This window comes from Acomys minous (genome assembly GCF_964271855.1).
Source record: "Acomys minous genome assembly, chromosome: 11".
In the NCBI taxonomy this organism is placed as follows: Eukaryota; Metazoa; Chordata; class Mammalia; order Rodentia; family Muridae; genus Acomys; species Acomys minous.
The window spans coordinates 7,557,284-7,572,524 of NC_140492.1; the positions used below are offsets into that span (position 1 = coordinate 7,557,284).

Consider the following 15,241-nt stretch of genomic DNA (forward strand, 5'->3'; position numbering starts at 1 on the left):
GTAGATCACAAGTTCATGCTAATGTGATGGATGGTGGTGGGGTTCTCACTGGAGTTGCTAAGCCCAACTGTATCTGAGCCCATCTCAGTCCAGTGCCTGGGCTCCATTAGCCAGCTCCTTGGTGAGCACAGAGATTTAGGAAGAAGTGCATATTGCTTATGGTCATGAAGTTAACTTTGAACTCTCCTCTCAGGGTGTTAGCTCATGGCCAACGCTCTCAAAGCACGGCTCCTTCTTTGTTTTAGAAGGTTTAGTCCATGTTCATAGAAAATGGAGTGTCCCCTCCCCTTTAAGTAATCATTGCTTTTCTCTGACTTTGACAGGATGTGGAAGGTCAGTTAAGGAAACTCATATCACCCAGTGACTAAACTTAAAAGGCAAACAATCATTAAAAAGCAAAAGAAACCTCTGAAAATTCAATTTCCAACTAGGAAAAGGGGCAGACTCCCTTTCCAGCTTTGAATTTCTATAGGGAATTTCAAGAAAGCATATCCTCATAGATGGGTGTTGGAAGTTCACTATGCATACTTAGCAAATGCTCTTAGCATATAAGTTTGTGTTAAAAATTTAAAGAACAGCATGAATAAACTCATCATTTTGTATAATTCTCTTTTTTACCATTTCAAAAATTGAATGAAAAATTATTCCATCACATTTGAAATTTAAAAAGCATGGATTTATTTAGTTATGAATTCTCAAAGAACATAATTTTACCTACTTTCCTCTATTTATTAAACCACCAAAGTAAAAACCTATAGTTATCTTTTAGTTCCTAAATTTGTATAGTCGCTCAAGAAAATGAGAAATAATTTTTAAAAAGGAAGAAAAGGGACCATTAATAAATAAAAACTGATCATCCTATGCTCACTCTTTCCTAGGTAAAAACAAATGGAGTTTCTGGTGTCAAACAAGAACCAGCGTTGAAGAATGACCCATTTGAAGATCTCTCACTTAGTCTGCTTGCTGTATCAAAGGCTCAAATGTCACCTGTTCCAACCCCAGACCCAAAGATGTTGATTCAGTTGCCGTCTGCATCGCAAAATAAAGTTGACTCTTTGAGTTCTGTAAGTTGCATGCCAACCATGCCTCCAGTTCCATCGCGAAGCAAGTCACAGGAGAGCGTGGGGAGTTCTGCAAACCCTTTTTCCAGCCTGCCCAGCAGGAACCCTTTTACAGACAGGACTGCTGCCCCTGGGAACCCATTTAGAGCTCTGTCTCAAGAATCGGAGGCAGTTTCGTGGCTATCCAAAGAAGAGCCTGTTCCTCACAGTCCTTTCCCTCCTCTCATGCCTCTCAGCCATGACACGAGCAAGCCTTCAAGTTCCCTTGATGGTTTTGAGGACAATTTTGATCTTCAGAGCCAGTCTACAGTAAAAACAAGCAACCCCAAAGGATGGGTAACCTTTGACGAAGACGACGGCGACAACTTTCCTACAACAAGAAAGTCAAAGTCAGTTTGCCCAGACTTGCTGGGCAATGCAACAGCTTCATTTGATGCTGACTGGAATAAAGGTACAAGCGTTTCCTTCTGTGTGTTGCCAGCCAGAAGACCACCACCTCCTCCTCCTGTCCCTCTGCTCCCACCCAGCACGAGCTCATCTTCAGAACCTTGCACAACCGTGGCATCTAAGGCATCGCCCACATTGGACCTGACAGAAAGATAGTTCCATGGTGGGAAGGGAGTTTCTTCTGGGTCGGTTTGGTTGAATGTTTCTGTTTTGTCAGGGTAGAGCCAAGAGACTGGGCATTAGTTCTTCATTATGTGCAATAAATAATCATTAAGTGCACTGAGAGCTATATCAAATACATTAGAGGATGTGGACAAAGCTGGAGTTTATGTATATCGGAAGTAACAAAGGCATCCTCTTACTGACTGGAGCTCGGGTCTTTCTCTTCAGATGAGTAGAAGAGAGCAGGAGCCATTTTTTCAAGTGCTTAAAACTACTTTAGAAAATATTCAGAAATTCCCATTAAAGTCACAGAAAGCCCATACAGCTGTAGCTGACATTACTGCCAGCCCATTGTGCTGTTGGCATGTGGTATCCATGGATACTTACCAAAGAGCTTCCAGAGTTACGGCAATACAGTTCTGAAAGGCATTGCTTTAGCAAAAAGGTCTATGTGTGTATACATTATATGTGTATGTCTATATACACACAAATATATATTTATACATTTGCATAATTAAAAAGACATAATTTAGATCAGATTTCATCTAACAGTTCTGACAATGTCCTTTTTTCAATATCTCATTATAAAAAAGATGGCTGCCACCCAATGTGCTCTGGATAATTTTACTAATTGTACATCCCAGAGTAGAATAATCTCTTTACAGAACCGCCATTTCCTGTTATCCTACAACCGGTCCTTCAGATTCACCCTCACGTTAGTTACCTTGCGCCCCTCCCTCTATTATGCCTTTCTCTGGGGGTTTACAGTTGTAATACAGACAATGTGGTCAGTCTCGTGGACAGATGCTCAGAACAGTAGGCACGCACCGCCGAGTTCATGGGGGTTGTTCGAGCTGATGTGCGCTCTTCTCGCTGTGCGGCCCTTTCCCTTCCATACCTTTCTATCTGGAGCTTTGCTTTCAGCAGGGAAAGCAGCTGTTGAGTGCTCTGAATTGGGAACATATCCATCCAGTATGCATTCTCTCCCATGTAAGAGGCTACATAACATATCTATGATGCTGCTTTAAGGTTTTAGAGGCTATACCTCAAATTAGCTGTGGATTTTGTCTCCTGCACTGCCAGTATGCAACCGATCTTGCTTTTATTAATTTTGTGAAGTACATGGAATTTTTACAAGAAAAAAAAACATAGTATTTTGATATTAAGTAAGCCAGTCAGAAAACCCTCTAAAGTGTTGTTTGGTTGGTTGTCGGTTGAAGTTAAAATCATCCTTACCCATTAAGACTTAATGTTCTTTTTATATGTATATAAAAAAGTTATGTGTGTACACCTAAGTTCCTACATCCACATGAACCTGAAGATGTGTAGTGTGAGATTAGAAAGAATTTATGGCTGCCATCACCTCCTTGTAAAAGCACAGCAGACTGTGTTGCACTTGTATTGTAGAGCAGATCTTTTAGGACAGAGCACTTTTGCAAGTGCTCGGTGTTATCAAAATACTGTATTCATAGAAGTAACCCTCTGCTGCAGCCAGAACCTGCTGTCAGCAATAACTCCTGTGAGTTTTATATTGTGCTTGTTGGGGTTCTAATCATTTCAGCAGTAGTAGCTTTCAAACTGCAGTATTACTATAGCAGTGTGCTTCCAAATGTGAATTAATTTGTTGAGATTGTGCCTGTAACATCTGTGTGACTAGTGTGTATGATATCCACTCCCCATTAGCAAGCTAATCCATCTTAGAAAACTGAGGCAGTGCAGATTGCAGCCCTGAGCAGTGTCTCTGTTGGGCATGAACCACTGTAAAGTCTGCCCTGTCAAGTGGTCAGGGGCACTGCTGGAACGCACAAAGGAAAAAGTTTGTTACAAAGAACTCGACATTGTGTGTATTTACCAGCTCTGGTCAGAGCAGAGCAGAAGATAGACACTAAGAATCTCTGTGAGTTTCTGTCCTCTATAGTAGATTGCTGTTTATATGTATGTAAGAGTTTTATTGCTTCTGTGGCATACAATATTTATAACTATATACTTTATAGAAGTACAGTATTAAAGTTGGTGGTATACACTCTGTACATATCCTGTGAAATGTGCTGTCATATGAAATAAATGTCTTTACCACTAGCTGATTTCTTTACTCAAATGGAAGATTTCTTTCTGTAAACATTGCACTCTGAAGGGAAAGGTATCCTGGTAGCAGTGGAGCCAAGGACTGCCACAAGTCACACCACATAACAAACCTCACACAAGACATTGGGAGGGGAAAATCCAGGATGATGACCACCTCTGCTCTGGTGAGAACTAGCAAGGAACTAAGCAGACACTGGCGTTATATAGGGTTTCTTGCGGGGGGGGGGGGGATTCAAGTCCAACTTGGGGGAGCTCGGCGATTGGCGGGTTTTCCTGTTCAGAGATTGGTGGGATCTTTTTCTTGTGGGGAGGACCTGGCCACTCCCCCGAAAAGACTGTGGGGCAGGAGGGCACAGTCTGGAAGGCGGGGTCTGGAAGGCGTCCCTTCTGCTTGAGTTGGCATGAATAACGTAACTGTGCGTACATGATACATGCAGGGAATAAGTAGTTTATTCTGAAGCCAAATTTGAATGACCATGGCGGGTGTAGGTTACCCAAATTCCATGGTCCGCCATGGAAGCAGTTTCGCGAAGTTTTATAGCTCTATAGAACAAAGTCATAAGTCATGGCAAGTTTAAAAAGCATTGGTGGGGGAAATTCCCCAGAAAGACAGTTACTGCAATATGGGGGGCGTGTTTCTATTTGTATCAGATGCTATTGGATGACATTCTTAACTTTTGGGTTGGTAGAAGCTAAGTTTATACTTTTTGAAGATTACAGGGACATTAGTTTCGACCCAGAGGAGGGCAGTGGCTGGCTGTTCCTGGAGCTATGGCTAAGCAGAGACAAGGTAATCTGCCTCTCTACCTGCAACAGTCCAGCCTCCTCACATCACATAAGTTTTAATCAGTTACAGCTTCTTTAAAGCACTGTCCATCAACAAGTATAAAAAAAAATGTAAAGACCCACCACCACACACAAAACCTCCACCATTTAGCCAAACTGTGAGTCTGAGATCATTTCAAGGCTACACAGCAGTTACCCTGGTTCATTTTCTTTTTTCCTCTGTTTGAATTTCCTCTGTCCGTTTGTTTTTGGTCTAACACTAAAATGAAAGCGTCAAGGGATCCTCAGTTGTGTCTGCTCCCTGAAGGAACAGCACTGCGCCTGTTTGACCTTCGGGAGATTGTCCGGGACGAGACTTGGCTGGACAGTCTAGGGACCCGCTGTGCGCGGCAGCAGAGCTCACCGCTTTCGGAACTCCCCAGACCTAAAGCAGAAGGCATTTCCGGAAGCGATCAGTGCCTGCGCAGAAACGAGTCTGGGTTTCGGGACCACTGTGCTCCCATGGTGCCCGCCATCCCACTCATTATCAACCCAGGAGCCTCTATGGTCCTCCAGCTCATCTCCTGGTTCTCCCAGGGTTGCCCACACAAGCTTGGTTTGCGGTATGGTTGCCCGGACAACGGCTACTTCCGGTAGCGGCGACCTTGCGTCAAGGGTTCGGGCAGCCCTGTCCAATCGGATAGCCCGTTCTATCGCGCTGCAGCCTTCCCATCCGCAGGGTCTGTGTTTGACTGTTGCTCCTGGCAACAACCACTTCCGCGAGCGTCGCGCCGTTTTCTATTTCCACCCGGCGGACGCGAGAGCCCGCGTTCCGGGGTTCCGCCTCGGAGCAGCGGTTCGTCGTCTCAGCGTTGTTCGGCCCGGCCGACCTCGATCCTGCCTACAGGCCTCGTGTTCCCTGCCTCCCGGACGCCGCGGCCGGGCCTCCGGCGCAGCCATGGTGGTGCTGCACGTGAAGAGAGGCGACGAGAGCCAATTCTTGCTGCAGGCGCCGGGGAGCACCGAGCTGGAGGAGCTCACGGTGCAGGTGACCCGCGTCTACAACGGGCGGCTGAAGGTGCAGCGGCTCTGCTCAGGTGCGAGCGGTGGGATGGGAGGACAGAGGATGCGGAGGGAATGGCTCGCGGTCGGGAGGATCTGGGAAGATCTGCAGTAGCCTAGGGTGGGGAAGGAGCAACAGGGTCAACCCGGGGTGAAAGACCAACAGCTGGAGAAGCCCGGCAAGCCTGGGTGAGCAGCGGCAGAGCCGAGTGCGGCCGACCCAGGATTTAGAGTTCCCGGAAGTGCGAACGAACTGGGTGGAAAGGCTGTAGGAGGGAGCCGAAAGATCCAGAGGAACGGTGGAAATTAGCAAGGCTGAGGGTGGAGTGGTAGCTGCGGGGAAGGGGGCTTACAAAAATGAACGCCCTGTTTTAGACGTTAAGAGTCCCAGCCCTTGAGTCTCCTGGCTTTGAAACTGCCTGTCAAAAGTGAGAGACACTGGGAGAGCCTTGGTGTTGTTTTCCGTCTCCTAGGAAACACGTGTTGGTTTTTTTTTTTTTTTCAATTTAGAGGATGCCTTAGAACCTTTTATATTTTTTCTTAATTAAACTTAACTGATTTCAAAGCAGGCTCAATACTAATTGACATTTTAAAAATAAAACATTTAGGGAGGAAAAAAAAACATTGGGTCTTCTTTAACACCCTAAGTCTAAAGTGTGGCGCTGAAATGTAACAGTTGTGTGGGTGAATTTAGAGCCAACGGATGTTGGAGAGAGGCTGTGAATATCCCCTTACACCATTTCTCCTGTAGTATCGTATTGTGGCGGGTCGTGTACTGTCGCCCCACTATCCCAGGAACACACAGTTCTTAGTGTCGTCCTCACAGGAAGGAAGGCGAGCAGTACAGCACGGCTCAAAAGGCTGCTGTAGGTTTGAGCACATATGAGACAGGAAAAATATAAAAACCATGCTTTTGAATAGTGACCATGAAGTAGATTTTCTCACTTTTGAGGGATAGTTCTGTCTTAGATTTCCATTGCTAAGATCAAACACTGACAAAATGCAGCTTGGGGAAAGGATTTATTTCATCACACAGTTGTCAGCCATCATGAGTGGAACTCGTGGCAGGCGCTGGAGCAGAAACCATGGAGGGATGCTGCTTCCTGGTTTGCTCCTCATGACTCGGTTCTTATACCACCCAGGACCTCTCATCCGACGTAACATCAGCCAGATAGTGCTGTGCCATCCCACAGTACTCACTAATTGAGAAAATGCCCTAGCTACAGACTTGCTTACAAGCAATTTGATGTAGACATATTCTCAGTTGAGGCTCCTTCTTCCTAGATAAGTCTGCATTCGTGTCAGGTTGACAAAAGCCAACCAAGAACAGTTGCCCCTTGTCAACTTGACACCAACACATTGCTATTAAACCACAATCCATCCTTTCGTGTTTATTCCCAAGACTTCATTAATATTAGTATCTCAATATAAAGCACATTTCAGCTTTTAGAAGTTCCCACAGGCTTTCAAACTTAATTTTAAAGATTCAGTCTCACTGGGCGGTGGTGGGCGCACGCCTTTAAAATCCCAGTGCTCAGGAAGCAGAGATAGGCAGATCTCTGTGAGTTCAAAACCAGCCTGGTCTACAGAGTGAGTTCCAGGACAGCCAGGAGTATACAAAGGGGCCCTGCCTCCCGGGGGGTGGGGAGTGGTATCTCTTTCAAAGTTCAAACCTCTCTATTGTATCCATACCTGGGCGCCTGTAAAATCAGAACTCAAGTTAAATACTTTCTTATTCCAAGAGGGAAGACCTACAGCACAGTTGCATCCAAACCAAACCAAAGCAAAGTCCGACCTGTAAAGCTTGGTGTCAGACACTTGGGACTCCTGACCTAGGCCTCTCTCCTCTGCCGTCCAGAGCCCTCGCAGCACATCTCACAGGCTGAGGCTGGCTCCACTCCACTGTTGCTGCCGCCCTTGGTTGTCGCCCCCAAATGCTGGACTGTCCACAGACTTCACCTTCACCAGTGGCACCATTGCCTCCAGGCCTCGCACCCTGCTCCATGATGGCAAGCCTCAGCCTCTCTCCATGATCCCTTCAGTCCTGGGGTTCCCTAAAACTGAAGCTGCACCCTCAAAATAGCTTCTCCTGGCCTCTCTCTCCCTTCTCCGTGACCCCTTCACGCCCTCAAAACTAGTACACCACATGGGAGATGCGCACGCACTACCAAGTTTGGCTCGGTCCAGCTTATGCTCCCGCTGGACCATTGCTTCTGTCTGCTGGTCCTGAGGAGGCGTTTCCCAGGGGATTTTGCCTCAGTGATGTTGGTATTTTCTTATTCACAACTGGTTGACCTTTCAGCTCCAGCAAAGGTTTCGTTTTAGTGGTTCAGGTCTCCTGTCAGTCCCAGCTGATGTCTCAGCTCTGGCTGACCAGAACCATGGACAGTTGCCTTAAAGCCTTCCCAGTGATTTTATGAAGTAAGTGTGTGTGTGTGTGTGTGTATTTTTTGTGAGTAAGTTTGTGGTGGGTGTGTGTGTGTGTGTGTGTGTGTGTGTGTGTGTGTGTGTGTGTTAGACTTGGGTGTTATGTGACCTTGGCTTTTTGAGACAAGATCTCTCATCGGCCTGGAGGAAAGCTGGCTGCCCAAGGATCCCCGCTCCCTACCTTCGCACACACTTTCCCACCCCCAGTACAAAGGTTTTAGCACACTACCATGCCTGGCCTTTTCACATGGGCTCTGGGGTTCAAGTCAGTACCTGATGCTTACAGAAAGCACTTTACCAAGTGAGCTTCTCTGTAAAATTCCCATAAAGTATTAGCCAGGGCTCTCAGCAAGCCTCAGGGTCACAGAGCTGTAAATTAGGAAGGTGCGAAGTTTAAGAATAGTCTCGTATCCCTCACAAGGTTACAGTGAGTGGGGTATCTGAGAGTGTCCTTGAAAAGCAGTAAAATGTGTGTACAGGCTTGGTCTCAAAATGAGCCTTAGGTAAAGAGTGCGCACAGCGACCTGGGGCTAGACTCCAGGTGATCTAAAGCGCGCTGTGCTCCCGTTGGCTGAGTCCAGGATTTGCCTAGGAAAAGGCAAGCTCTGCCAAGCGGCTCAGGGTGTATGAAGTGGTGAACTAGTGAGCCAGAGGGGCCATCCCTGAGTCAGGAGCAGGCACTTCTGCCGAGTGTAGTCAGTGATTTCAGTTCAAGACTGTCTGCCCTTCCCTTGTCTTTCAGAGATGGAAGAGCTAGCAGAACATGGTGTGTTTCTCCCCCCCAATATGCAAGGGCTCACTGACGAGCAGATTGAAGAGCTGAAATTAAGGGACGAGTGGGGAGAGAAGTGTGTGCCCAGCGGGGGCTCCGCTTTTAAGAAGGACGACATTGGACGGAGGAACGGGCACGGTAACTCCTTCTCTTCTGCCTGGGCAGCTCTTTAGATTAAGAAATGTGGGCCAGGGCCAGCAGGATGCTTCTGCAGGTAGCAGCGCTTGCTCAGGAGCCAGATGAGTCTGAGCCCCAGAGTCCATGATGGAAGGAGAGCTAACTCTGACAGTCCGCATGTGCCACGTGTGCAGCCTGGCACACACATGTGCGTGCCCACACTCATTGCTGCAATTTCATCATTTCTCTACAGACTTAGAAAATAGTGCACTGTGAAACTCCTGTGCTAAAACTCCAATCCAGGATGAGTCAGGCAGAGGCCACCTGTCTGCCCCCGTGTTCCTACTGAACTGCCTTCTTCATGCACATTTACCATCTCTGTAGGTCAGAAATGGCTGAGTATCTGCCGTTCTCCCTGGCCTAGTTGTTTAGGTTGTTTTAAGCTTGGAAGTTATGGTTTGGTGCTGTATGCCACATCTGGACAGTTGTCAAGTACAATACAGTGTTGTAGGTCAAGAGGCCACATACGTGATCCCAGCAGTCAGGAGCCTAAGGCAAGAAGACTGGGGCATCCAGGCCAGCCTACCCTGACTCAGAACAAACATGCATGTATACGTGTGTACATACATGAAGTTGACATGCAGCCATCCCAGTCACTTATTGCCTGTGTCTGCTTTTGAGCCACTGTGACAGGTTGAATCTCAGATTGTTGCCTGAGAGGCCTAAAATGCTTTTAGCATCTGCCCTTGGCTTGGTTTGCTGGCACTGTCCGTTCAGTGACTTCGCTGGCCTGTTTTTGTAACCTTTGCCAAGTTGCATAAAGGACACCGCAGTCCTCTCCCCTAGGTGTGGGGTCTCTGCCTGGCTTCCACATCTCTCAATGTCCCTCGCATCCACTCCAGACCCAGCACTTGCTTCTCAAGTCCCCTGGCTCAGGCAGGAGAGCTCGAGAGCATCCAGGATTTAGAGGCTGTGTAACTGACAACCGTCTCCTGTCCTTTTTTATTTTATAGCTCCAAATGAGAAAATGAAGCAGGTTTTAAAGAAGACGATAGAAGAAGCCAAAGCTATAGTGTCCAAGGTCAGCTTCTCAATAGGATACGCTTCTGTCTTCGAAGTGGATGCTCTCAAGGATGGGCAGCAGTTAGCCGGCAGCCTGCGTCTGGGGAGGGGCAGCAGTTAGCGGGCAGCCTGCGTCTGAGGAGGGGCAGCAGTTAGCGGGCAGCCTGCGTCTGAGGAGGGGCAGCAGTTAGCCGGCAGCCTGCGTCTGAGGAGGGGCAGCAGTTAGCCGGCAGCCTGCATCTGAGGAGGGGCAGCAGTTAGCCGGCAGCCTGCGTCTGGGGAGGGGCAGCAGTTAGCGGGCAGCCTGCATCTGAGGAGGGGCAGCAGTTAGCGGGCAGCCTGCGTCTGAGGAGGGGCAGCAGTTAGCGGGCAGCCTGCGTCTGAGGAGGGGCAGCAGTTAGCGGGCAGCCTGCGTCTGAGGAGGGGCAGCAGTTAGCGGGCAGCCTGCGTCTGAGGAGGGGCAGCAGTTAGCGGGCAGCCTGCGTCTGAGGAGGGGCAGCAGTTAGCGGGCAGCCTGCGTCTGAGGAGGGGCAGCAGTTAGCGGGCAGCCTGCGTCTGAGGAGGGGCAGCAGTTAGCCGGCAGCCTGCGTCTGAGGAGGGGCAGCAGTTAGCGGGCAGCCTGCGTCTGAGGAGGGGCAGCAGTTAGCGGGCAGCCTGCGTCTGAGGAGGGGCAGCAGTTAGCGGGCAGCCTGCGTCTGAGGAGGGGCAGCAGTTAGCGGGCAGCCTGCGTCTGAGGAGGGGCAGCAGTTAGCGGGCAGCCTGCGTCTGAGGAGGGGCAGCAGTTAGTGGGCAGCCTGCGTCTGAGGAGGGGCAGCAGTTAGCGGGCAGCCGGCATCTGAGGAGGGGCAGCAGTTAGCGGGCAGGCGTCCCACTCCCCTCTTGTCTTCTCCCCACCTCTTTGTCGCTCTTTTGTTTCTGGTTTTGTTTGTCCTTTCCTTTCTCTGCCTTCCAGTGACAAAGCAAATAAGCGTATTTGTGGAGGGCCCTGGCTTTCCCTTCTCATGATGAGGACAGTTATCCAAGCCCTGCCAGTTCCTGCTGAGCAAACAAAGGTTTTTACTGTCCTGCATGAGCGTAGGCCCATGTGCAGTGTGTGACTTGGCCCTAGAAGGGACAGTTTCTTGTTTTATGAGGGACGTAGGAAGCTAAGCAGAGGGAGTTGTCATGTAGCCTATGGATACAGGATTGGGAGAGATGTTTACTACCAAGCATTTATATAAGACCGGTTTCACAGATGTGTGCAGCCTGGGGCTGGAGAGCAAGCTCCTTGGGTAGAGGTGCTTGCCGCCATGCCTGATGACCTGAGTTCAAAAGGTCAGAGTTGGAATTCAGGCCACACCTGGTAGTAAGAGAGAAGAGACTCCCACAATTGTCCTCTTACCCACAATCGCTCTCTGTGTGCTGTAACACACACACATAAGTTAGCAAAGAAATAAATGTAAGAACTCTTTGGTATTTTCACTCGTCACATTTATCTGCGTGGGCCACAGTTGCTGCCCCCCATGTGCAGAGCTTGGCATAACTGCCTGTCCTCCCACACTTCTGTGTTCACCCCACAAAATGTACTTGTAAGCATTCCCCAAGCTCTTAGCTAACCTTTTTTTTCAATTCATTATATTTGAGAATCTTCCTATGTAGCCTAAATAGACCTTGAACTCATGGCAGACTTCCTGCCTCAGCTTCCTGAATGCTAGGATACAGGCATGCACCCCCATGCACCCGCCCCCCAGTCCTTGAGGAGCCCCTGGAAAGTCTCTGCAGAGCCATATTCCCTCTGTTTATCAGACATTTGAGCAGAGAGCCTCGTGAGGAGAGGGCCAGCCGCGGTCTCGGAGCCCGTGTCTTAGCGGAGTCTTTATCTTTCCCCAGCTTGGAAACCCCAGTTCTAGAATTCACTCCCGCTATCCTCACCTTTCGCTGCGCATGTTATACCTCGGAAAAAACGTCCACAGAACCACGGTGTCTGTTACACGGTACATGGACCGTAATCCCTGTCACCCTCGGAGCTTCCCTGTCATCCACGAGCCTGTATCTGGTCCTGTACCATCTGCCCCTGAAAAGCCGCCTGAGTCGGCCTCCTCTCACCCCCTCCCCCCCACCCCTGTTGTCTCCTCAGTGGCTTTTTCCACTTCAGTACCAGACACCAAGTCACATCTAACCCCAGCAACCCAGTTGTCACGGACTCCATGCGTCCGGAATCACAGCCTTCAACTCCTCCACTCAGTTCAGAGGCCCCAAGTAGGGACCACTCAGTGAGCTGGCCACCTTCCACTAGGCCTCGCTCTCAGCATCGCTTCCACGGGCCACTCCTAGTGCCCACCATGACCTGACCTGTTGGTGCCAACTCAGGGACAATGAAAAGAAGCTTCTTGTAGACAATAGAGGGGAAGCGGGCAGTGTGCACAGGACGTGGGGTGAGAACCCGGGCCCCAGGCAGCCTGGGCTACACATGAAGATCTGTCTCAGCAACAGATTGGTGTGGCTGGAGAGGTGGCTCAGTGATGTAAAGCACTTGCTGCCCAGAGGACCCAGGTCTGACTCGCAGCACCCACGTGGCTCCTCACAGCATTCTTTAACACAAGTGACCCTGTAAGCATCAGGTGCGCACACACGGTGCATAAACATGCCACCAGGGTAAAACACTATATACACAAATATTTTTTATTTTTTTATTTTTTGGTTTTCCAAGACAGGGTTTTCCTGTGTAGCTTTGGCTGTCCTGGACTCACTTTGTAGACCAGGCTGGCCTCGAACTCACAGCAATGTGCTTGCCTCTGCCTCCTGAGTACTGGGATTAAAGGTGTGCACCACCACGCCCAGCCCAAATACATCTTTTTAAAAAGTTACAAAGGACATTCCTAGTGCTAGTGATCCTAAGGGCTTCAGCTGTGGCTTCCTAGGGATAAATATTAGCTATATTCTTTATGTGTGTCTTCCTTCTGTTCTCTTCAGACCCTTCTGGCTTATGTCCCTCCAACTCAGTCCATAACCCACTGCAAGACAAGCTCCCAGCGTCATCGCCCCGCCCTGGAAGTTGCCACCCACTCACAGGCTCTGGCTGCCCCTTCCTCTCCCACCTGTCCAGGGCTGGGCCTGTGCTGAAGCAGCCTGCTCCATCTCCACTGTTTATTCCCTCCTCCTGACCGTGCTGCTGGGTTTGGGTCTGCCCTGAGCACTGCTGCTCTCCCTGGTGCCACTCACAGTCTAGCCTGGGCCAGAGTGTCCTCAGCTCAGCCCTGAAGTGGACAGCAGTCACCTGGAAACCAGTAGCTCTCTGGTTCCTTCTGGGCGGCCCTGGCAGGGCCTCCAAGGGAATTATATGGGAACCTGCCAGGTGGGTGTTTATTGAATTGATAGTGATGCCTGGTCCACTTTCAGAAACAAGTGGAAGCTGGAGTCTTTGTTACCATGGAGATGGTGAAAGATGCCTTGGACCAGCTTCGAGGTGCAGTAATGATTGTTTATCCCATGGGGCTGCCACCGTATGACCCCATCCGGATGGAATTTGAAAATAAAGAAGATCTGTCAGGAACTCAGGTTTGCGGGGACGCGGGGGCGGGAAGCAAGTTCTAGAACCCTGTCCTGTACTTGAAGGGCCTGCAGCCAGTCTCTGGGTACTAGGGGTGGGGGTGGGGGGATACATGTGGCTTTCCTGTTCAAGCCAGTTCCTGTGGTTGTACAACTGACCCCAGGCAGCACTCGAAGTCATCCAAGAGTCGCAGGCGCAGCTGTGGTGGGCCGCCAAGGAGCTGAGAAGAGCGAAGAAGCTCTCTGACTATGTCGGGAGAAATGAGAAAACCAAAATCATTGTCAAGATCCAGCAGGTGAGTCTGTGTAGTCACCAAAACCTGCGTGTAGCCCTGGTGGCCCAGCTTAAAGGAGGAATTCTCTTTCTGTGCTAGTTCAACAAAAACGCAGGTCTGCGTGCGAAAATGTTCCTCCTAATGAAAAATGTGGCCAAGACAGATGCTAGGGTGTTTCAAGCTGTTGGTATTGTGTACTGAAAACGGTTGGTGGCGTGGGGAGCCATCTTCCCAAGGTGTCTTGGGCTGAGGCACTACTGAACCACTGCTGTGTCATTTGAGGAACAAGGCCTGTCGATTTCTGTCTTCTAAGTAATGGCTCTCAGCATCCTTCCCTCTACATGTCCCCTCTCCCCCTCCCTGTCTACACTGGGCTCGTGCTGGGGATGACGTCCCATGCAAGTCCGTACCAATGCCCATGACCCACTGTGGCTTAGCAGCCTGCCGCCTTCGCTGTTAACAGAGGCCGCTGTAAAATAATCCTGTTACTTTCCCATGTCCCCTGCAAGAAGAGTGGCTTGGCCCCCAGTTGACTCTGCTTTTCCCTTGCAGAGGGGCCAGGGCGCCCCTGCCCGGGAGCCAATCATCAGCAGCGAGGAGCAGAAGCAGTTGATGCTGTTTTACCACAGAAGACAAGAGGAGCTCAAGGTGACTGTGGGTGACAGGCGGGGTGGCCATGGGTGGCAGGCGGGGTGGCCATGGGTGACAGGCAGGGTGGCCGTGGGTGGCAGGCGGGGTGGCCGTGGGTGGCAGGCGGGGTGGCCGTGGGTGACAGGCGGGGTGGCCGTGGGTGACAGGCGGGGTGGCCGTGGGTGGCAGGCGGGGTGGCCCTGGGTGACAGGCGGGGTGGCCGTGGGTGGCAGGCGGGGTGGCCGTGGGTGGCAGGCGGGGTGGCCGTGGGTGGCAGGCGGGGTGGCCGTGGGTGGCAGGCGGGGTGGCCGTGGGTGACAGGCGGGGTGGCCGTGGGTGGCAGGCGGGGTGGCCGTGGGTGACAGGCAGGGTGGCCATGGGTGACAGGCGGGGTGGCAGGCCATTGCCAGCTTTAGAGCCTGGAGGGCCCCACCACCAGCTGGGTGGGGATGGGGCGGCAGGAAGTGAGCCAGACTGTTTCCTCGGTCTGTATGAACCACTTTCCTGAAATGTCGTCCTGAGTAAAACATGTTTATTTCCAGAAATTGGAAGAAAATGACGATGACTCCTGTTTAAACTCACCATGGGCTGACAATACTGCCTTGAAAAGACATTTTCATGGGGTAAAAGACATAAAGTGGCGACCTCGATGAAGCCAGCTCCTTGATGAGGCTGTCAGAGCTACCAGCCCACCTTCCTCGGGAAAAATAACTATAATACTATAAAAGACTAACCACCTACTATCCAATATGTGGAGATTTCTATTTTCCTGGTTTTCTTTTAGTTTGAATTTTTGAAATAAGTCATTCACAGTTTTCGAACTTAATAAATACACACTCAGCGGAAAA

At 50.0% G+C, this 15,241-nt stretch overlaps 2 protein-coding genes across 16 annotated transcripts in view; both read left to right on the forward strand.

Annotated features, from left to right (window-relative positions):
- SYNJ1 (synaptojanin 1) overlaps nucleotides 1-3,754 on the forward strand; it is a 79,102-nt gene extending 75,348 nt beyond the window's left edge. For 13 of the 15 annotated variants that reach the window (XM_084801486.1, XM_084801497.1, XM_084801500.1 and 10 more), the window contains one exon: nucleotides 879-3,754. In XM_084801486.1, coding sequence (XP_084657612.1) covers nucleotides 879-1,664 — 786 coding nt within the window. In that variant the 3' untranslated portion in view covers nucleotides 1,665-3,754. The remainder of the gene's footprint in view (nucleotides 1-878) is intronic. The other 2 variants (XM_084801491.1, XM_084801493.1) reach the window with 1 other exon arrangement.
- A 1,631-nt stretch (nucleotides 3,755-5,385) lies between these two features.
- LOC311608890 (cilia- and flagella-associated protein 298) lies at nucleotides 5,386-15,241 on the forward strand. The gene is made up of 7 exons (XM_084801506.1): nucleotides 5,386-5,617; nucleotides 8,752-8,919; nucleotides 9,912-9,979; nucleotides 13,339-13,497; nucleotides 13,653-13,784; nucleotides 14,316-14,411; nucleotides 14,936-15,241. Exons 1-7 carry the CDS (start codon nucleotides 5,479-5,481, stop codon nucleotides 15,044-15,046), a joined length of 873 nt encoding a protein of 290 aa, XP_084657632.1. The 5' UTR covers nucleotides 5,386-5,478; the 3' UTR covers nucleotides 15,047-15,241.

Excerpts from the sequence above, each read along its gene's own strand:
- LOC311608890 (XM_084801506.1), top strand. The coding sequence starts at position 5,479 with ATGGTGGTGCTGCACGTGAAGAGAGGCGACGAGAGCCAATTCTTGCTG. Across the intron at positions 8,920-9,911 it reads TGGACGGAGGAACGGGCACG|CTCCAAATGAGAAAATGAAG; the intron begins GTAACTCCTTCT and ends TTTATTTTATAG. Across the intron at positions 9,980-13,338 it reads CCAAAGCTATAGTGTCCAAG|AAACAAGTGGAAGCTGGAGT; the intron begins GTCAGCTTCTCA and ends GTCCACTTTCAG.